Here is a 23,650-nt window from a genome sequence, read left to right as displayed (position 1 = left end):
CTTCTCTATGGTATTTCTGGGTAGAGTAGGTCAGTTTTAGTTCAACCGGATCCGTTTGTGCACATGTACTCACATCCGGTCCGGCTCTTTCATGGTTCCGATCGTCTTCCTGTTAACTTCCTGTCGTCCGTAGCCTCTCTAGGCACTCCGCTTGCTACTTATGCCGTTCGGAACCCTTTTTGCAGCACACCAACCCGCTCCTCCCGCGATACTCTTCGTCAGTTTTGGTTTTAAGTTGTGCCTTTATCTCGTGTCTCACCACAGGAATGATCAACAATAATCGTTTTTTCGCTTTAAAAACATTCAATCAAGTCACTTTTTTTCCGGAATCGGATTTCTGGGATTATCAATTCATTCTACGCCCACCCGCTCGGTTCAGATCAGTCTGTATCTTATTTCAGGTAAGCGGCACGATTTTGTTATCTAGCGCGATCAGAATCAGGTTTAGCATTGCATCTTTTCACTCACGCATAGTCCCCTTTCGCAAAGAAGTCGGCTGATGACGAATTTATGTTGATTACTCAACTCGAACAGCTTCTGAAGTGATGCTTGGCGTTCGCCCTCTTCGCGGGAGGAGATCAAAGCCTGATACGAGCTTCTTTAAAAACTCGATCACGCCAATCTACACTCCCTCTTGGGCACAGCTGCCTGCTTGGCGCCCCCCCTCTCCGGGGAGCGCTGCGTTGGGCTGAAAACAGCCCAAACTGTCAAAAGAAGCTGTCGACCACCCCACACAATCGCGGAGATGCGTTAATACGCCATCTTAGCTCGACCGGAAGCCTCCAAGGGGCCCGTGTTCTTCTCAGGGGGCCCAACACCAACGTTCCCTAAGCTGTGGAGTTTTGTGAGCAAAATTTCTACTTTGTGAGCTCCTGCCATTAAAGTTCTGAGAGAGGAATTTGGTTGCCGCATAAATTAATTTGCTCTGGAGCCATCCTTCCTGAGCTAAGACAAAAATCTGCGAGCTGGAGGTTAAAAAACTGTGAGCTAGCTCACATTAACTTAGCTTGGAGGAAACACTGCCCACCACTATATGTTTGTGTGGTACTGCCATGCCATGCTCATACTTCTAAATAATAACTAAATAATAAATACAAGTGATTTATTGCACAAATGTTTCAAGTTTATTATTTATTATTACAATAATAGCCGACGTGATCGGGAACGAAATTTTTCTAAGAATAGATCTAAACAAACTGATGCGGTAGCCAAATTACGGTACTCGCTCACAGCTTTAATGCCAGTGGCTCACAAAGTAGAAATTTTGCTCACAAGAGTCCACCACTTAGATGGAGCGCAGGTCTCATCACCTCCCCCTCACACATTTTTGTCTCAGCTGGGGAAGGAGGGTTCCAGAAGAGCAAACTTAATTTATGCAGCAGCCCAATCGCCCACTCACAACTTTTCATGCCAGCAGTTCACAAAGTAGGATTTTTGCTCACTGGACTCCACCGCTTAGAGGGAGCGCTGGTCTCATCACCGCCCCCCTCCAAGCCATCTTCCTGCTTCCAGGCTCCTTCGACGGGTCGACTCGTGCAAAGCCCAGGCTGCTGGGGGAGGGGGAGAAGCGTGGGGGGGTGCACAAGCCCTGCAACTCACACATTTTTGTCTCGGCTGGGGAAGGAGGGCTCCAGAAGAGCAAACTTAACTTATGCAGCAGCCCAATCGTGCGCTCACAACTTTCATGCCAGCAGTTCACAAAGGCTGGGGAAGGAGGGCTCCAGAAGAGCAAACTTAACTTATGCAGCAGCCCAATCGCGCACTCACAACTTTTCATGCCAGCAGTTCACAAAGGCTGGGGAAGGAGGGCTCCAGAAGAGCAAACTTAACTTATGCAGCAGCCCAATCGCGCACTCACAACTTTCATGCCAGCAGTTCACAAAGGCTGGGGAAGGAGGGCTCCAGAAGAGCAAACTTAACTTATGCAGCAGCCCAATCGCGCGCTCACAACTTTTCATGCCAGCAGTTCACAAAGTAGGATTTTTGCTCACTGGACTCCACCGCTTAGAGGGAGCGCTGGTCTCATCCCCCCCCCCCCAAGCCATCTTTCTGCTTCCAGGCTCCTTCGACGGGGCGACTCGTGCAAAGCCCAGGCTGCTGGGGGAGGGGGAGAAGCGTCGGGGGTGTGTGCACAAGCCCTGTGACGCACACATTTTTGTCTTGGCTGGGGAAGGAGGGCTCCAGAAGAGCAAACTTAATTTATGCAGCAGCCCAATCGCCCGCTCACAACTTTCATGCCAGCAGTTCACAAAGTAGGATTTTTGCTCACTGGACTCCACTGCTTAGAGAGAGAGGGAGGCGGAGTGGATAACCCCGCCTTATGAGTGCCGGGAGGGGGTGGAGGGGCGGAGTGGGGAAGGGGGAAGGGGGAAAGGGGAGGGGAGCAGAGGATCGGGAGGAGGGGGCCTGCAGAATCCACGGGGGGCGGGCCCCCAGGGCCCCATGCAGGCTACGGGCCTGTAGTCAATACAGACTTGTTCAAAATTCTGCACGAAGGACTCAATGTTCAGGGGTACTTCTGATGGTCCTCTCTCACTGTAGCATCCGGAGGAAGTTGGCCCTTTTCAAGCTTAGCCATCTCAAGTTCATGCACCAGCCTCATTTTCTCTCGCTCTAATGCCATCCTAGCTACAGTCTCCTCTTTCTGCCTTTCTCTTTCCATCTCCATCCTAGCTGCAGTCTCTCTCTCCTCTTTCTGCAGCCTTGCTGTCTCTAACTCAAGGTCTGCCTGCTTAAGTTGCAGCTGGAGATTCAAGGTCTCTTCCCTCAAGGATGCCATTACTTTCTCTGCTGTGTCCTCCAACGACCATGAGACCTGCAGGCCCTTCACACGATGAAACTACCTGTGAAACATTTGGGATCCTGACCAATGTGTCAGATAATAAACAGTATACTCCAGTATACTGTTTGAGACAACAAATTTTTGTACATTTGAGATATTTTCAGAAGTTTTGTCAGATGTACATTGTTTTGCGTCCAAATAACACCTTTACATTTCACCACTCCCCTCTGTCTCTTCAAGTTTAGACACTTGAAATTCCAGGAGAAATTTTCTCCTCGAAGGTAACCTACTTCATAATCCTTGCCTTGGAATGAAAAAATTTGCTGTGAGTCTTTTCAAAGTGCACATTTCATTTCCATAGAAAAACGACAGGTGGGGAATGTATTATGCATAACCTAATGGAGCCTGTGCCAGACGGCTCAAACATGCATCGCAGCCAGAGGACTGAAACACTGGCTTTTCTGAACAATTGCCCACTTTCTTTTTATTTCTTCATTCTCCAAAACCAGCTGCTTCTATTTAAACCCAAAATGATCTTTTCATTCTTCTGTCCACTTATTTGGAGCAACAGACTTTGTGGCAGATTCTGAAAAAGTGATTTTCTGGACAAGGCATGTGGAAAAGACTGCTAAAAGATACTTGAAGGAAGCTACTTAGGTTGCCTACATCTTACTTGGAATACTGCCTACATCATAATCACCAGCAAATGTTAATTTCATTTGTGTTTCAAACAGAACAGAGTATTACCATAATTGTTTTGATACTGTGAACCTATTACTCTCCCTATTAATAAAATGGGTGTCTTGCACAGAAAACAAAACAAAAACTCCAAATATAAAGGAATGCATTGTTGTGTTTTAAACAGTCAGAGGGTTGTGTATTTTCACTGCCTTTTACGCTGCCACTGAACACTGGCAGCAGACAATAGGGTGTAAGTGTTAAGCACAATATTGGTGGAGGCTAGCAGTAAGACTGAAGGGATGCAAGGGCCCTGCAGCTTGATTTGATCTCTGCCGTTTCAGTGATATGGTAGGGCTGATAGGTGCAATCTCCACTCCCCATAAACTTAAACCCAGTGTAAATAGGATCTACATCCAAATGTATTTCCCAGTTCAGATGGCTTCTACCTACACTCCAATGGAACTCACATTTGGATGTGCACATTAAGTTAAAAACAAATAAAAATTTAGACAGCAATGTTGATTTATATGACTGGAGATCACATCTAGTTTTTGGAAGGGTGGGGTGCACCTGCTGACACCCTGATGGAAATGCATGCGCCAAAAATCAATTATTACAAATTCTATATATATTTATTGATATTTCATTTTAAATTACTCACTATAACATAACCAGGGCCGGCCCTCCCGCTAGGCCAACTAGGCACTCGCCTAGTTGGGGGCACCGAGTTCGCCTGGATGGGGGCACCGAGTTCGCCTCCCCCCGCCAAAAGCCAGCGCCAATCCCTGAGGCTCCCCTCCGCATCCTTCCCGCCTGCCCGGACCCTCTCCAGCGACCCATGGCCGGCGGGGAAATGCGCTGGCAGAGAGGGTGCATAAAGAGGGGAGCTTACCACCGCTTGCCGGAAGAGCCAAGGCCGCCGGAGCTGCTGCTGGCGCCACTAGGCAGGAGGTAAGCGCGCCCTGCAGAAAGAAAGCGCCATGGCCTCAGGTTTGCACACTGGGGGGGGAGGATTGTGTGAATGATTCTCGGTGGAAGCGGTGGAGAGATCACGGCCTCCGGGGGCCAAGCGACGGCGGCGTTTCACCCCCCTCTCCCTCCTCAGGGGCAGCCTGCCATTTGCATGGGCTCCGGAGGGGACCGCCATCGCCCGAGTTTCCCAGAGGGCAGCTGGTGGTGGAATTCCAGTTTCCGGGAATGATTCACATCACCAGATGGGCAACACTGAAATCAGATTGACTATATAATTTGCAGTCAAAGATGGAGAAGCTCTATCCAGTCAGTAAAAACAAGACCTGGAGCTGACTGTGGCTCAGATCATGAGCTACTCATTGCAAAATTCAGATTTAAACTGAAGAAAATTGGGAAAACCACTAGGCCATTCAGATTTGACCTAGATCAGATCCCTGATGAATATACAGTGAAGGTGAAGAATGGGTTTAAGGGACTAGATTTGATAGACAGAGTGCCTGAAGAACTATGGATGGAGGTTCGTGACATTGTACAGGAGGCAGCAATCAGCACCATCCCAAAGAAAAAGAAATACAAGAAAGCAAAGTGGCTGTCTGATGAGGCTTTACAAATAGCAGAGGAAAGAAGGAAAGCGAAAGGCACAAAGCTGGCCATGATAAAGGACAAAAACGGTAGGGACCTAACAGAAGCAGAAGAGATTAGGAAAAGATGGCAAGAATACAGAGAAGAACTATACAAGAAGGACCTCAATGTCCTTGACAACCACGACGGTATAATCACTGACCTTGAGCCAGATATCCTGGAATCCGAAGTCAAATGGGCCTTAGAAAGCATTACTAACAACAAAGCTGGTAGAGGTGATGGTATCCCAGCTGAGCTATTCAAAGTCTTAAGAGATGATGCTGTTAAAGTGTTGCACTCAATTTGCCAGCAAATTTGGAAAACACAACAGTGGCCACAGGATTGGAAAAGGTCAGTATACATTCCAATCCCAAAGAAGGACAATGCCAAGGAATGTTCAAACTATCGCACAATTGCACTCATTTTACACGCTAGCAAGGTCATGCTCAAGATCCTACAAGATAGGCTTCAGCAGTACGTGGACAGAGAACTGCCAGAAGTACAAGATGGGTTTCGAAGAGGTAGAGGAATTAGAGATCAAATTGCCAACATTTGCTGGATAATGGAGAAAGCAAGAGGGTACCAGAAAAAGAACTACTTTTGCTTCATTGACTACGCTAAAGCCTTTGATTGTGTGGATCACAACAAACTATGGCAAGTCCTTAAAGAGATGGGAGTACCACCTCCCATGTCTCTTGAGAAACCTGTATAAGGGTCAAGAAGCGACAGTTAGAACAGGATATGGAACAACTGATTGGTTTAGCATAGGAAAAGGAGTACGACAAGGATGTATATTGTCCCCCTTGCTTATTTAATTTATATGCAGAGTACATCGTGCAAAATGCCAGCCTGGATGATTCAGAAGCCAGAACATCCTGGCTGCAATTTTCTGTATCAGTTGAAGTTTCCGAACACTTTTCAAAGGCAGCCTCACATAGAGAGCACTGCAGTAATCTAGTCTAGATGCAATCAAGGAACGCACCATAGTAGCCATATCTTTTCTGCCCAGTAAATGCTGAATCTGGCTAACCAGTCGAAGCTGATAAAAGGCACTCTTGGCCACAGCTGCCACCTGCTTATTTAGTGGTAGGCCTGGATCCAAGAGCACCCCCAGACTACAGACCTGTTCCTTTAAGGGAAGTGCAACCCCATCCAGAACAGATGACACCTTCAATCCTGAATCAGACCTTCCGCCCACCAGGAGCACTTCCATTTTGTGAGGATTAAGCTTCAGTGTATTAGCCTGCACCCACTACAAAACTGCCTCCTGGCATTTGTTCAGGGTTTTTACAGCCTTCCTGGGATCAGATGGAAGTGTGAGACACAGCAGAGTGTTGCATGTGAATGCACATCCACATATTGGTGACAACAACCCAGCCCAAATCTCCGGATGACATCACTTACAAAAGGAAATACTAAAGAGCAGAGGGGACAAGATGGAACCTTGTGGGAGCCCATAGGACAAAGGCCAAGGGGATGAACAGCAGTCCCCTAGCACCATCTTCTGAAATCTACCTTCAAAGTAGGACTGAAAACACCACCAAACAGTGCCTCACAATCCCAATCCAGAAGATGGCACTTCTGATTATGTAAGGGGTGTGGCCTAATATGCAAAATATCTACTCAATATTCAATGCATACCCTTTTATGACTTTGAGATTGTTACTGGCCATGATGGAAAAGCCAGCATTTTCAAAAGCACTAGCATAGTGTAGTGATTAGAGGGCTGGACTAATACTGGGGAGAGCCAGTTTCAAATGTTGACTAGCCATGAAACCTATTTCGTCACCTTGAGCCACTACTTTCTATACTTTCCAGTACTTTCTACTTTTCATGATAATTTTTGTGGATCTGTTGTTGTGGCTAGAGTAGCAAAAGCACAATACCTTCAGACATATTGCTGCAGTCAAACTAGATGACATGTATTTTGAAAAATAAAGTACTAAAATGGTACTTGTATTTTGAATTTTTGACACGAACATTAAGCACTTCTCTCAATTACTCATCAAAGCTCAGACTCATCTGCCATGTGTTTATTGGCTACCATTTGGGCTGGAGGCCTCATTTTGAACATGTTCAGAGGGGTTTTCCTTTTCAGATGGAAGTGTTCGGTATGTTCATTAGAAAATGCCAATCTATACAAAATCATTATCCTCTAGATTCGGGCTATTATATTTTCAGGTCAAACTGCTTTCATTCTTTCTCTTTTCAAGTTCCTCAATAACAAGCCACTGTACAAAATGACTGCATGATTATTAAGTGAGAACACTGGTCTTTGTGATCTGAAATAAAATTTCTGAATATGAAGCTCACAAAAGCTGTGATCTCATTTAAGTTTACTCCTGTGTGTGCTCAGGTGTTCAACTGGATGCCCAAGATAGATTGTCAGACCTTATTCAGTTATGTTGGCAAAAGAAAGATCATCGTTATGACTACGCTGTGGAAAAAGCAAATATTTCCTTTAATGGATCTTGCTGAGTAAAAACCAGTCACAAAAAGGTAGAAACTAAGCATGATGTCCCAAAAAATGAGGAAAGATCCTAGTGCAAACACAGGACATGAGTTTACTACTTAGTGGGAGACTCTCAGGATCAAGGACAATGTATGCAACAACGGTTTTTAAAAGTGCAATGTCACTTCTCATTAAGGGTCAGATGTTGTTTACAAAGTTGCAATTAGCACCCCCCAAAAAAACATACATTATTATTATTTTTTAATCTGGATAAGCACATGAAAAGTTTTTACCTGTCCAGGTCAGTTGCTTGTCTTTCATCGCTTCTAAGAACTCTTAACACTTGAACATCTTGACTGAGAAAACAAGGAGGTAGCAATCCATGAATATTCAGCTGTTGCCTCTCTTCCAACGTGAAAGCTAGGCCCTGTAAGAAAAAATATATATTAAAAGGTGTTCAGTGAAAAGAACTTATATTTAAAATGCTGGATTCTTATCTCATCCATTCTTCATGAAGCTCAGGGCAATGTATATTATCTTGCTGCCCATATTTTATCATCACAACCATATGAGCCAGGTTAGATTAGGATGAGAAAGAACAACTGAGCCAAGGTCACCCAGTGGTTTCATGGGAGTGCGGATTTCAACTGGGGTATTTCTCATTGTAGTCTGACATATACACACTGTCTCTCTGCCAAAGGGATTCCACCCAAGGGATGCAAAAGTAGTCAGTTGTTACACATACCACTTACAAAGGGAAATACTTAACGTGACCTGGATAGCCCAGGCTAGACCCATCTCGGAAGCTAAGCAGGGTCAGCCCTGGAAAGTATTTGGAAGGGAGACCTCCAAGGAATACCAGGGCCGTGACACGGAAGCAGGCAATGGCAAACCACCTCTGAATGTCTCTTGCCTTGAAAACCCTATGGGGCTGCCATAAATCAGCTGTGACTTGATGGCACTTTCCACCTCAGGAAGCAATTATAGTCTCTGCAGCCAAATAATGGCCTAATCATAAATCCTGAATTGGGCTGCACAGGGTGAGAAATTGAGATTTAACACTTGAACCCGCATCTCGCTTCATTAATCAAAAGCAAGCCTCCTTCCCCTACTGTTATTAGAACCTTTTAAGGAAAAGACAGATTTTTAAAAGTACCCATTATCAGCACAGGGGCACTGAAGGCTATATGGGCACTGAAAGGTTATACCCCTGCCCTTCCCATGCGGCCCTGAGTCAAATTGGGGGCCATTTGGAGACAAATGGAGATTCATAGAACGTCCATTTAGACCTTCAGTACTATCTGGATAGCATTTCAGTTAATAACCCCAAGATTTGGCTCCGTATTAGAAAGCATATTCTGACTCATACCACATTACAAAAGTTCATACTACAGGCAGCCAAAGAGGGTTATGAAGAAATCTTTGCCTCACAGGTTTATTTTCCACATCTAGAATCCATATGTTGATAATTCATTTTGGACAACCCTGCAAAAAGGCTTTAAAATTCACACACTTCATATGGCATGGGAGCACCTTCTTGCTTAGCCTATACATTCTTTTCTTCCACACCCTCACATTTTTTATAAACATGGAGAATTTAACATTATGAAACATTTACTTCCTTTTGTTCTTGAAATTTTATACTGTGTATGTGTTGTACATGTGTATTGTAGGTTTTTGATGTGTGGTTAAATTATTGTTGTTTTCCTGGCTACTAAACAGAAGGCAATGATATTGAGAACAGTTCTATTCCATGGAGTTGGTCTAAAATAACATGGCTTAGGGAAACCACAGCACATGACAAAGGAATGGTAATGTTCCTCAGTGTTTGGAGATGTCTCTTAAATAGGTCTTAATTGTCGGGAAATGTCTCTGGACAGGAACCCATGAGAGTTTGGAGAAGGTGCCCCTCCAGCTGAAAGGAGGGGGGAGCGTATCTATGTGCATGCAAAGATATCACAGTTGAGATTCTGGCACACATAAGGCGAGGGGGGGCACAGTATGTCCCTGTTATGACATGGGTGAAGCACCATTGTCCCAGAAGAATGCTCACTAAGAATGAGGCACATTTCTGAATCTGAATCTAAGAACTCTAGAGGCTTCTCACACACAGAACAATTCCATTCACATAGCAGCAGGTTCCTGGAGAGCTCTTCATCTGGCCCATTCTCATTGTTGCTGATGGCAGTCTGTCTGCTTCAGCAACTTCTTGCTTCCCAGTACATTTTCTCCCTAGCTTTGCCCATTCCTCAACATTGTCTGCAAATATCATTTGGCCTGAGAGAGTCCCTTGGAAAACTGCATTTGGATTTTTTTCCCCTCAAAGGCTGCCTGTGAACTGCTTGCTCCTCAGCCTTCTTCAGTCACTGAGCTCCCACTTATGCAAGCTGTGCCTAGAAGCCACCCTGGAGCTTAGAATTAGCAGCAGACATGGTTAAACCACCATTTTTGCTTCCACACAGGACACTCTGCATAAAACATAATCTATCAATTTATCTAAAATGGCACCTGCTTTAACCAGCAGGCTATGAAGCTTGGCTGCTAATTCATTTATAAAGTACCCTTTCACAGATGATTCTTTCATAGCTTGCCACTGCACACAGGACCCTCTCTGCACTGTCAGATCCATATCTAACTGAGCAGGTTCTGCTGCTTTACTGAAGCTCATGGTCTCAAATGTGGCAGCTGCCACTGTTCTTCCTGACGCCTTCTTGCTTCTTGGGGATAAAATCCGAAGAGCTTGAACAGAAAATAGGAAGGAGTTTTGGGGTCACTCCCAACCACCCAGCTCATCCCAGGCAACCACATAACAACTGTACACCCTTGGTTTCACCACAGACACAGCCTTTCTTATGTCTCTGGGCTTAGCAACCGATCCTAGTGACCTTGCAGGTCTTTCTTTGGAAACTGAAACAAAACATCATCTCTTGCTCAAAGTAAAGAGGTAATCCAAGCTGTTCACTGCCTCCTTAGTGCAGAAGGTGCTTCAAAAGAGCCTAGGAGGCAACACCTTTGTATCTGCAGAGACCACCCATTTGGAAACAGCTGTATTCAGTGGAAGGTCAACAAGAGATGTTACTACTGCCCTCCCCACCGCACCACACCTCCCACCCAGAAGTCATAGCACTTAATACTTCTCATTCCCCAGATAGCTTTTAAAACATCATAGTATGCTACACTTGCCCAAGTAGAATTAAACGCTTGTAATTTGCGAAACCTTAGTAAGCACTGTTGGGCATACACAGGGTTCCCAGCCCCCAGGGAGGGCCTGCAGTTCTCCTGGAATTACAATTGATCTCTAGACTACAAAGATCAGATCCCATGGAGGAAATGCGAGCTTTAGAGGGTGGTTTCTATGGCATCAGACCCCACTGATTTCTCTCCTCCATCCATAGAGTTTCAGGTGAATCCTTGAGCATCACCCCACTACAGTGACCGCGCTTTTGGATTTGTGCTGTAAGTGAACCCACCCACTACCAGCAGCCAGCTTGCTACAAATTGATCTCTGCCCCATCTGAATGACCAGCAATCTTGTCGAGCAATATGACTTATAACATCTTGAAAGCAGGGGTAGTCTTGATAATTCTTAAGTCCTGGGTTTAAAAAACAACGAAAAAAGGATAATGTCCCAGAATCACTGCTAGGGATGGGCATTAACCGGCTCATGTACTAAAGTTTGTGATGAATTTTGGCTGGTTCGTGTTTCACAAAGTCAAGTCTATGGCAAGTCACCACCCATCATAAACTTTCCACAAACTTTCAAGCTGTTCATGGAGGTCCATGCAGGTTTGTAAGCAGAAACGTTTCCAGACAGTCGCCGCTCAATCAAGATATTTTCATAACTTCAAAGCAATAACTTGGAGGGCATGTACAGGAGCAACCGGGGGAGATCCTCTGCTACTTCGATGTCTCTAGCTTGCACAGGATCTGTTCTATACACTCCTGAACCTCAGTCATTTTGACACGCACAGGTTCTGGAAGTTCGAGACTGTATAGAATGTGCAAGCTAGAGACATCAAAGTCACATGGACCTCCCTCAGATGCTCTTCTACATGCCCTCCAAGCTTGATTACTCCAGCTTGCACATGATCTGTTCTATACACTCCTGAACCTTCCCCTGTCAGAATGACTGCAGTGGTCATTTTCATAGATGTAGGTTCAGGAGGTGCAGGAGTGCATAGAACAGATCCTGTGTAAGCTAGAGACACTGAATTCACAGGGGATCTATGGCTGACTCTCCTCTACCTGATGTCCACGTTTGGTGAGGATTGGATTTATGGGGTTCGAATAACAACCCCCCCCCAAAAGGTGCCCACAATAAAGTGCTTTCTGGGGAAATGACAGCAGGTTGGGGGGGGGGCATTTCGCCACCTCACAAACCTCACCAGTTCATGAGGCAGCTAATAGTTCATGACAGTCTGTGGTTCAAAAAACGAGCACACCATCAACCACGAACTGAACCGTATTTTTCCAATTTGTGCTCATCCCCAATCACTGCCACTAGCCCTGCTACCCCCCATGCCAGGGTTGGGAAAGGAGTGGTCCTCATCCTGTGCAATGTGGGTTGGAGCCACTGCTGTCTCTGGAAGCTAAACAGTCAGTCTTCAGATACGGAAGGCGGAAGTGGTGGCAGGAGTCTGCTCTACTTCTACCCTGGCATTTGAGGGGGCAGGGCTGTGAGCTAACAACAAAAGCCTTTATTTTGCTGACCAGAAAACGTTCAGTTCTCACATCAAGATGCTTTACATGAAACTAATTTTTTCCTGGCCATAGCTTAATGGCCAATTTTTATCTTTGTTGGTCTTAAAGGTGGCACTGGACTCAAAATTTGTTTTAAAAATAGCTCACTCGTCTTCCAGTTCCAAGCTAGCAACTGATGTTTTGTTTCATTATGCAAATAACTTCTGAAATACACATAGAGTAGTGGCATAAAACCAACAGTTTTGAGGTAGAAGTGGATTGGGGAAGAGCTTTTTCTAGTGCTAGAATTAAACAGGAAAGTATTGAGAAATGGAAAATGGAATATTTTACTATCTAAAGCATCGTATTCAGTTTAAAAGTGTGATATGGAATAAAAGTAAGTGGAATACTGAACGCACAATCTGAAGATAACTTATCACACACTTTCTAAAACTGCTGCTGTATTTGCCTAACATCAAATGCTTGTTTCATCTATTTTTAAAATGCAAGTTATAATTTTATTATTGATGTAACTAATTTAAATATTTTGAACAGGAACAAATCTTAAAAACCTGGAATCTGCTCAAAAGGTAGCAAAATAAATTAAATTCCCTCTCCTCTGCTTCTCAGGTCTCATCTGGCTAGTAAACAGCCAATTCAGCAGATTTGGTGTGAGAAAAGTTTATCTGCAGACATCCCTTAAGATCTGTTCATGGGTTTGTTCCAGATCTCTTTTAAAAGCCAAATCTGCTTTATGTTCCCTTGTTCACACTAATATCTTCCATGTGCAGTGTTTTAGAGCTTTCATTCATTATGAAGCTTCTTTACAATAGTTATGTGAATATCCTTAAAATGACTAGATCACCAAGAATGCAGTCCTAGATTAATAATGCAGTCCAAATCAGAGTTACATCCTTCTAAACCCATTGAAGTCAGTCAGTTTCAAAGCTTGTAACTCTTTTGTTTAGGACTACACTGCAAAGCTATCAAAATGAATGTCAACATTAGGAGGACCAAAACCTATAACATTAATTTCTTTGCAAATTATAAAGGGAGGGGGACGATGGACATGGGGACTTCAATGAAGAAGAGAAAACAGTGGGGGCCGACCTGGGTAGGACAGATCAAACAAAGGTACAAGGCTACAAGTGCCTATATACCAATGCCTTAGTATGGGTAATAAGGAGGAAGAGCTTGAGATTCTCTTGCAAACAGATGGCTATGATATAATAGGAATCACTGAAACTTGGTGGGATGCTTCTCATGACTAAAATGTGGTAGTGGATATGAGTTGTTCAAGAAAAAACGGAAGGGTAGAAGGCGGAGTGGCGCTGTATGTGAAGAGAGGGCTAGATTGTCAAGACGTTCTGGAGAATGTGGTTGACAGCCCCGTAGAAAGTATATGGGTGGAAATAAGGGGAGGTAGGACAAAGGGTATTGTTGTTGGAGTCTGCTACAGACCGCCTGACCAGGGACAGGAAATGGATGCTGCCCTCCTTGAACAGATTGGTAGAGTATCCAGACATCAGAACCTTATAATTATGGGAGACTTCAACTTCCCTAATGTGTGCTGGGAGACAAGCTCAACAAAGCAAGAAGAATCATGCAACTTTCTGACCTCTCTGGCCGACAAGTTCCTTTTTCAAATGGTGGAGGAAGCTACAAGGGGCTCGGCCATACGAGACTTAATATTAACTAACAGGAAAGAATTGATAGATGGGGTGAAGGTGGTGGGGACCTTAGGGGGAAGTGACCATGTCCTCCTTGAATTCCAGTTGCTGTGGGGGGTCAAGGAAGTTCGTAGCCAGACTCATAGGTTAGATTTTCATAGGGCCGACATCAACGAACTCAGAGGCTTGATGGGAGTCATTCCGTGGGGGAGTGTGCCAGAAGGGAAAGGAACGAGTGAAGGGTGGGCTCTTCTCAAACATGAGCTTTTGCGAGCTCAAGCCCTCACTATTCCAACAAGATGGAAACATGGTAAGGGCTCCAAGAAACCGATGTGGATGAACCGAGAGCTTCAGAATAAGCTAAGGGAGAAAAAGGAAATGGAGGGAAATGGAGGGAAGGTCAGACCTTTAAAGAGGAGCATATGAGAGTTACTAGTTACTGCAGATCAGCCATCAGCGAAACCAAAGCACAGTTGAAGTATGAGTTGGGCCTGGCTAGGGGTGGCTCGCTACAATAAGAAAAACTTCTACATATATGTGAGAAGCAAACGCAAGGTCAAAGAGGCAGTTGGACCACTTTTGGGAGTAGGAGAAACTCTGGTGGAGGACAGAGAAAAAGCAGACAGGCTTAATGACTTTTTTGCCTCTGTTTTCTCCCAGAAGCACTCGACCCCATCTAGAGATGGTAGAAGATATAACAGGACACCTGAGTGTCCAGTTGACACTGACAGGGAGGTTGTGGAGAGGCACCTAGCTGCACTGGATGAATACAAATCCCCTGGGCCAGATGGTGTGCACGATGGTGTGCACCCAAGAGTGCTCAAAGAACTTTCTAAGGAACTTGCAGAGCCCCTGTCTTCTTCAAGGCCTCCTGGAGGACTGGGGATGTGCCAGAAGATTGGAGGAGAGTGAATGTTATCCCAATCTTTAAGAAAGGGAAGAAGGATGACCCAGGAAACTACAGGCCAGTCAGTCTGACTTCTGTTGCTGGGAGGATATTAGAGTAGATTTTAAAGGGATCGATCTGTAAGCATCTGAAGGACCACTTAGTGATCCAGGGAAGTCAGCATGGTTTTGTCCCCAACAGATCTTGTCAGACCAATCTGGTTTCCTTCTTTGATTGTGTGACGAGTTTACTAGATCGTGGGAACTCTGTTCATGTGATTTACCTGGATTTCAGTAAAGCTTTTAATAAGGTTCCCCATGACATTCTGATGGGCAAACTGGAAGACTGTGGACTGGACTATAGGACAGTTCGGTGGATAGGGAATTGGTTGCAGGACTGCACCCAAAGAGTGGTGGTCAATGGTGTTTCGTCAGATTGGAGGGAGGTGCCCAGCGGGGTGCTGCAGTGCTCAGTTTTGGGCCCGGTACTTTTCAATTTTTTATCAATGATCTAGATTAAGGGGTAGAAGGGTTACTCATTAAATTTGCTGATGATACCATTTGGAGGAGGGCAAGGAGCTGTTCCAGTTGGAAGCAGAGGACAGGACCCAAAGCAATGGGTTTAAATTACATGCAAAAAGGTATCGGCTGGATATTAGGAAAAACTTTTTCATGGTCAGAGTGGTTCAAAGGTGGAATCAGCTGTCTAGAGAGGTGGTTAGCTCCCCGTCACTGACAGCTTTCAAGAAGAGGCTTGACGAATATTTGTCAGAGATGCTTTAGGTTGGTCCTGCATTTGGCAGGAGGTTGGACTAGATGGTCTGTATGGCCCCTTCCAACTCCATGATTCTATGACTCTATAAGATAATGGAAATGCTGAGCCATTATAAAGCTTTTCAGACATCCAAAGTTATTTAGCCTGTAAAACGTTACTTTCTTTGCAGGGGGAAAGTAATTTTTTTTAAAAGTTTGAACTGGCTGTTCTATATGAAGCACAAAAAGGAAGATCAGAGGCCTTGTCTATTTCCCTAATTGACAGCATATAACAGAAGTAGCTTGCTTCTCTTGTTTGATAAGCCCTTTTTAAAAAAGACTGCTGCTTGCGTAGAACTCCAAGGCAGTTCAAAGTTTGACGGGCAGCTCTGCTTACTGTCATGTTTGTGAGATGCCGATATACTGCAGTGACATTTTGGACTCTGCAGATGCTGGGACCTTTTGGACACTGCAGATACTGGGGTTCATAACAGCTGCCTCAACACTGTACAGAAAATCTTGTGCAGACACCAAAACTGGCACAGCAGCTAAAAGAAAGCTACAGGTGAGCTATGCCAAGTGTTTTCAATATGTAAAAATCAATATGCAAATGTTATTTTTTATTATATGAGATAATACTTAACCATGGTTTGTTTTCATTTAACCATGATTGAGCGCTACATCTGAATACTTAAACTATGTTTAAGGATTGCTTGCAAAGCATGGTTCATGTTAAACACTACATCTGAGCAAGCCATGGCTGAGGCCATTTCCACCTGCAAGATGACAAGCAGGACTCACTGGTATCTCCAGAAAAGGGCTTAGCTTAGGAACCTAAACAATGATTTCACTGTACACTGAGGATCGTAAACAAGGTTAAAGCATGCAAATCATGGTTAAACATTATATCTGCCACACTGGACCTCCCTTTCTATACCTGTGAGATGATGTGCCTATGGTTCCTGTACGTTTTTCTGAGGTTCACGCCTTCTGACTGTGGACAGGTAAAGTATTGCCCATCAACGGAATACCCTGCTGATGCGAATGTACTATTCCTTTCTGTCTCCTAGATGCTGTATAATTGTGTGTGTGCTTGTGTTGTTGTATGTTTGAAATACTTCCAGTAAACAAAACCATCTTATACTGACGTCAGTCTCAGTGTCTATTTTGGTGTGTTTGGAAGAAGCGGGACCCCTGTATACATCAGTGCTTGCTCCCTTATTCGCCTATTGCCTTGTGTAAGATCATAATTCCCCATAATTCACAGCAATTTGGCTAACACATGTTCTTCTTTGTATTGATTTTCCTCTTTTTATCAATTTATTTCACCTACATAAAACATTGGGAAAAACAGGAGGGAGCCCACCCCCCATGCTGACAGGCCCATTTCTATATTCGTTGTGAGTCATTAATAGGATTATAACTCCCTACATTTAAACTAATTAAGCTAATTTAGACCAACTGACAGACACAGCTAGACTTAGCAAAGGACAGAAACTGTTATAAATACACTGAGTGGCTTTTACAAAATGATGCTTTTAGTTTCTGATCCCCATCTGTAAAATGGGTGCTCGGGGTGAGTAAAAACTGCCAAGCAGGCTTTATAAATCAGAAACAGTAACACATGCTTGGCAATTAAATCCAATCTGCACTGCCATTTTTAATATTTAGCAAAAACATAATTTTTGTATACTTCTGGAAGTAGTAAGTTGGACTATTCAAACAGTATAAACTAAAAGAGTTTGGGAACTGTCCAACAACTTTGACAACAACTGAAAACTTGGAATAAATCTTGGTCTCTCTCATTTATTTCCCCATGTTGTTTAAAACAATATTACCAAAGTGGCAAGGAATGTGTTCATGTGATTGCGGGCTGACCTAGATTCCAGATGGCTGCATCTCAAACAGCATATTAAAGCTCCCGAAGTGGCTTGATTCTCACTACAATCTTGACGCAGCTCTTTAATGCCAATTGGGTCTTCACTGTGCTACTATAAATGACACAAACCCAACCAGCTTATTTTAATTTCTGACAACTAATAAGATTCTTGACAGATTATTCTGAATAATGAATAATTCACTCAATTTAATGCCAGCATTAGTTTAAGTGTAGGGTCTGAAGAACAGTTGTAATTTTGAGTTATCTCCACCCCTCCCCTGTAGATTGGCAACAATGGTTCCCAAGGAGGAAATGGCTGGTTTGGAGGGTGGAGTCTATGGCATTGTACCTATCTGAGATCCCACCCCTCCTCAAACCCCACCCTTTCCAGGATCCACCCCTCAAATCTACATGAATTTCCCAACCTGAAGTTGGCAACCATATCTCCTTCCCAGCCAACCGTCAACCTACTATTATCTGCCCCTCTGACTTCAGCTTTCAATCTCCTCCCCTCTCCCTCCTGCAGAGCAGTTGTAATTCTGAGTGATCTCCAGCCCTCACCTAGAAATTGACAACAATGGTGTCCCAGGAGGAAATGGCTGCTTTGGAGGGTGGAGTCTATGCCATTGTACCTGTCTGAGGTCCCACCCCTCCTCAAACCTTACCCTCTTCAGCCTCCACTCCTCAAATCTCCAGGAATTTTCCAACTTGGAGGTGGCAATTCTATCTCCTTCCCAGCCAACCATCAACCTGCTGTTATCTGCCCCTCTGATTTCAGCTTTCCATCTCCTCCCCCTCCCTCCTGGAGAGCAGTTGTAATTCTGAGTGATTTCCAGCCCTCACCTGGAGATTGGCAACAATGGTTCCCCAGGAGGAAAAGTACAGTCTTTCTCTGTAATATTTATTTATTTATTTATTTATTAGACTTTTACACCGCCCTCCCGCCAAGGCAGCTGGGGGCGGCTTACAATAGTTTAAAACCAACATAACAATTAATACAATATAAGTCTAAAACAATACAATCAATAAAATATCCAAATACACTTATTAAAATTGAGATTAAGACGTGGCGGCCTTCTGTTATAAAGTGCTAGAACCGTCAGTGTGGTCTGAGCTATTTAAATGCTTGCCGGAACAGCTTACATCATTACATCATGAGGACCAAAACAGCTTACATCATTCTTCTCTCCCCCTTTTGACTTGCACAGCAACCCTGTGAGGTAGGTTAGGCTGAAAGTCTGGGACTGGTCCGAAATCACCCACTCAGCTTTCACAGCAAGAACCATGGTCTGGCAAACCCTGCTCTGAAGCGCTAACTGCTATGGCGCACTGGCTGCGGTATCGCCTGGTATCACAAATGAACTCCAGACAACAGAGCTCTCTCTCCTGCTGGAGAAAATAACCGCTTTGGAGGGTGGGCTCTAGAGCATTCTGTTCAGCTGAGGCCCCTCCCCTCCCGAAACTCTGGCTCCCATAGACTCTACAATAAAATCTCCAGGAATTTCCCAACCTGGAACTGGCAACCCTAGTCAGAACTGGCCCCAATGAGTTTTCTCCCAAAGGCCAAAATAGGTGTAGAAAGGGTCTCCCCCCCCTTTTACTAACAGAACCAATCTTGGTTGCCTAGCAACAGCCACTGAGGGAAAAGTTAGTCCCACAGGAGCCAAGCAGGAGAAGTGTCTTTGTCAGGTGCAGGGGTCATTTCCAGCCGGAACGAGTAAGGACAGCGTTCCGGCTGTAACAATCCCAGGAGTGGGCACATGCGGTGGCAAGCCCTGCCCCCAGCAGCCCTCAATTGGGCCAGGAGGAACGGGCAAGCCAGGGAAGGCCCTGCAAGGAGCGGGGAAACATTTAAATGCCACCCCATGCCTTCCCCAGTCCGCCCGCCAAAGCGCGATTGTGCCACTTGGAGGCAAAGGGAAGGGAGATGTCAGGGGGTGTGGCATATGCAAATAAGTTAAGCTAATGAGCTCCTGCACCTCTTTTTCTACTAAATGACCTCTGGTCAGGAGAGACAGCCATATGGCAGTTATTCTGATAGGGAACAGTGGATGAGGTGGCAGTAGGCATGGAAGAGGAGTGGACCCAGCCCCCAGCCAATTACTCTTGAGTGGTGTTTGATGGGCCAATGGCTGATGGAGCACACAGCACAGCCAATGGGAGAGCTGGAAATGGCCAATATGTAAGGGAATTATTATTAAAGATTAATAATAAAAAGCCCAATAGCATCTTTAAGACTGAACAACTTTATTGCGGCATAAGTTTTTGAGAAACACAGCTCTATCCGTTAGATGCATGGAGGGTATGAAGAATCTGGCCAGAGATATATAAGTGGTAAGGGGAGGAGGGAGAGGATGCAGAAACTGCCATGTAAAGCAAAGCCATGAAAAAGAATACACAATCTAGGCTGGGTGTGACCCTTCTATTGATGAATTTGAATGGAATATCTGAAAGGCAGAGATAACCATCCAAAGTCTCTATTCAATTCAAGTCTGAGTCAAATTTACATATGAATTCCAATTCAGCAGCTTCCGCTTGGATTTTGATTTTTAAATGTTTCTGTTGAACTATCGTGACTTTTAAGTCCTTGATGAGATGTCCTGGTAGATTGAAGTGTTCTCCTACTGATTTATGGATATTGCCATTTTTAATGTCAGATTTGTGTACATTTATTCTTTTGCGTAGAGGTTGACGCTGGTTTGTCTTATGTACAGAGCAGAGGGGCACTGTTGGCACACGAGAGCATATATCGCACTGGAAGATGTGCAGCTATAAGAGCCAAAGATTGTGTAGTTGATACCACTGGGTCCTGTAATCCTATTTTCTGGGTAGATATGTGGGTAGAGTTGGCATCTGGGTCTGTTGCAGGGTCTGGTTCCTGTGTTAGTGAATCTGTTAGATGGTTCATGGTTGTTAGTGAGAAGTTGTTTAAGGTTGGGGGGCTGTCTGTAGGCAAGGAGAGGTCTTCTACCAAGGGCTTTTTAGAGAGATAATGATAGGTTGGACTGGTTTGAGCAGGGAACTATAGGTGACAACCAGTGGTGTTCTGTTGTTGGTTCCTTTTGGTTTGTTCTGGAGTAGGATGTTTCTGGGTACTATTGTGGCCCTGTCAATTTGTATCCTCTCCTCATTTGGTGGGCACTGTAGCCCCCAAAATGCTTGTGGTAAATCCCTTAAGTGAGAGTCCCAATCAAGAGCATTGGAGCAGATATGATTGTAACGTAAAGCTTGGCTGCAGACAATCCACCGAGTGGTATGTTTTGGGTGGTAGCTGGAGGCATGTAGATAAGAGTAGCGGTCAGTAGGTTTCCAGTATAAGGTGGTATTTATCTGTCCCTCATGTAGTTGTACAATGGTATACAGAAAGTGTACCTATTGTGTAGAGTAGTCCAGGCTCAGGTTGATTGTGGGGTGAAAGTTGTTGAAGTCCTGGTGAAATCTCTCAAGGGCTTCCTTCCCATGGGTCCAAATGATGAAGATGTCATCCAAGCACCTTCAGGAATGGTTTTAGTGGATGGGGGCTGAGGAAGCATTGCTCCAAGTCTGCTATGAATATGTTTACATAACTGTGGTGCCATGCATTTGCCCATGGCTGTGCCGTTGACCTACAGATATAGGTTGTCACCAAATTTGAAGTAATTGTGAGTAAGCATGAAATGGCAAAGTTCAGTGGCAATGTGTGCTGTGATTTTGTCCAGGGTGGTACTCTTGATGGCCTGCACTCCATCCACATGTGAGATGTTGATGTACAGAGCCTCAATATCCATAGTGCTAGGATAGCGTTGTCCAGGAGGCTGTCAATGGACTGTATTTTCAGTAGTGTCCCGTAAATAGCTCGTGTGATGATGGCATAGGGCCTGAGGATAGACTTCATATATCCTAAAACTCCTACCGTGATTGTGCCAATTCCTGAAACAGTAGGGTGTCATGGGTTACTTGGTTTGTGGATTTTGGGTAGTAGGTAGAATGCTCCTGGCCGTGGTTCCTGGGGTGTGTCCGTATGGATAGATTCTTGTATATCCATGTGGAGTGTCTTTAATACTGTATTGAGTTCTCTTTGTATTCCTCGGTAGGAACAGACTAACATGGCTAACTCCTCTGGAATCCTATTAATGACTCACAACAAGCATCATAGAAACAGACTTGCCAGCATGAGAGATGGGCAGCTTCCTTTTCCCCTAATGTTTTATGTAGATTAAATAATTTATCTTCCATGAAGAAATTACCATTAAAGCACATCCAACAAATATTTAGATTACTGTTATATTTTTTCTGAGAGTTCTAGCTCACATTATTTTCCTTTATATCCATTCTAAGGACAACTTTTGTGGAACAGACAGATTATCAAATATGTGAATTGTAACAACTTACAGGCAGATGCAGGTCTTGGACAAACATTCAGCTCATACATTTCTGGGAGGTTTGCGGCATACACTTGGGAGACACATATCTAGTTATTCCAAAGTACAAAGATGCTTTGAACAGAGATACTAGCCCTTTCCTCACATATGGAGAGCGTTCACAGTGAACCTGAAGAGAAAGGAGTGGGATCACAGCCGCTGTCCCTGCCTATAATTTCCACATATTCATCAGCTGTGTACACACAGCCTATGAACAGTGCTTTTTTGTTTTTAAAAAAGGTGCCATACTCATATATAAGGCGCTGCACCAATCTCCACCTATTCCCCCTCAGGACTTGGGACACCCTCCCCCCAAAAGGAGCCAGTCCTTAGTATCAGATTCCTGAGGATGCATGACTGTTTACAACAGGCTGATGCTACAAGAAGGAAATGTAAGTAAATACAAATTAAGGAGGCTCGAACAAGAAAAAGTGTAAAAAGATTAATGCCTTAATTGTTCATTAAATATATAAAACAACATTCTTCCTTTCTGAACCCCAAGCTGGAACTAGAGCCTGAGAAGAGTGCCCCATTGGGGAAGAGCCACAGGTAGCTTATCAAAGAGCCACATGTGGCTCCTGAGCCACTTAGAGAGGGTCACTGGCCTCCTGCACAGAAAGCCTGCTTGTCTCTCTTTACACACATGCTGAGAAAAGCAGCAGGATGGTGGACTGAGGTCCCTCACTGGTGAAGACGTTCCTCCACAGCTCTGATCCTCAGCTTGTTCCTCACTATGGTACAACTTCTACTGCTTACTTCTAGTTAACTTACCCCGCTCTTAGTCTGCTGTCTGCAGCCTTAGCCTTGACATCATCACCCCAGCCCCTGCCCTTACCTTGTCTCAAGATGAATGTCACATGGCTTCCTATCATATGCTGGCAGCTCAGTAGGCCCCATGGTCAATGGGTCCTGGGTCAGTAAAGGTCAAAGACAACTATTTCAGGAAAACTATCTTTAATCATCTTTAATGTAAATAGGGAGAGAAGCCTAGAGCTGTAGTGAGCAAGGTGCTGTGCTGATGAGGACTTCATGTTTGTAGCAGGACAAGTTAATGACTGCAGTTAAAATTGTAAAGATTGTGTCATGGCCATAGCACTATGCACACAGTAATGTGGACTGCAGATAATTCACTATCTAAACAGCCACCATATTTGCACACAAGATACATAGGCCCAGGTGTGCTCGGCGCTTGGATTGCTGCCTCATCCATAGAATTTTCAAATTTAATTTACAGTGATTCCTTTATTTATTTATTGGATTTCTGAATCACCCGATCCCTGCAAGCACAAGGCTCTGGGTGATGTGGAGCAGTTAAAAACAATGTTAAAATCAATAAAATCTAGAAAAAAACAGATCCAAAAGAGGTTTAAATGAGAAAAAGAGGGATTTATTTTTAAAAAGGGGATTGGCACTCATTAGACTAGGAAGCAGTCATCTGGAACTCAGGTGTCATCCACACCCTGTTGCAAGCAGGTTTCTAATTCTGCTACGCACCTTGCAGGGAAGAAGAGCCGGAGTACAGAAAGCAGCAGCGCTTGCTATCCACCGGTGTCATGTGCAAAAGCTGATTCCTAATTTAATACTACACGTGCAATTATTTCCTAGAATGCATGATGTTTGTAGGTTTGAGATGCCAAAGAGACTGGTACACAGGTACTCAAATATATAGCTGAACAACACATTTGGTACAGAAGTTAAACACGAAATGCCTTTGACAGACCCAATGCACAGACTGCTTCAAAGAGTCCCCTTAAGCTACAGCCAAGCTTCTGGCTGTTGGTAGTGTCTATTACCTCTTCTTTTGAAAGACTGATATTGGTCCCGACCACACATGCCAGAAAACGCGGGGGGGGGGGGGGGGGGGGGCTTTTTCTT

The 23,650-nt window shown here is 44.4% G+C and overlaps 1 protein-coding gene across 1 annotated transcript in view; it reads right to left on the bottom strand.

Moving 5' to 3' along the window:
• LOC107122868 (NADP-dependent malic enzyme-like) overlaps nucleotides 1-23,650 on the bottom strand; it is a 50,007-nt gene that overhangs the window by 6,715 nt on the left and 19,642 nt on the right. Inside the window, exon 2 of the mRNA XM_015426009.1 lies at nucleotides 7,802-7,935. Within this exon, the coding sequence (XP_015281495.1) occupies nucleotides 7,802-7,935 (134 nt within the window). The remainder of the gene's footprint in view (nucleotides 1-7,801; nucleotides 7,936-23,650) is intronic.

This window comes from Gekko japonicus, unplaced genomic scaffold (genome assembly GCF_001447785.1).
Source record: "Gekko japonicus isolate JY-2015 unplaced genomic scaffold, Gekko_japonicus_V1.1 scaffold4434, whole genome shotgun sequence".
Taxonomy (NCBI): Eukaryota; Metazoa; Chordata; class Lepidosauria; order Squamata; family Gekkonidae; genus Gekko; species Gekko japonicus.
Note: the sequence above shows the minus strand (reverse complement) of the source record. Positions and strands in the feature narration are given on the sequence as shown.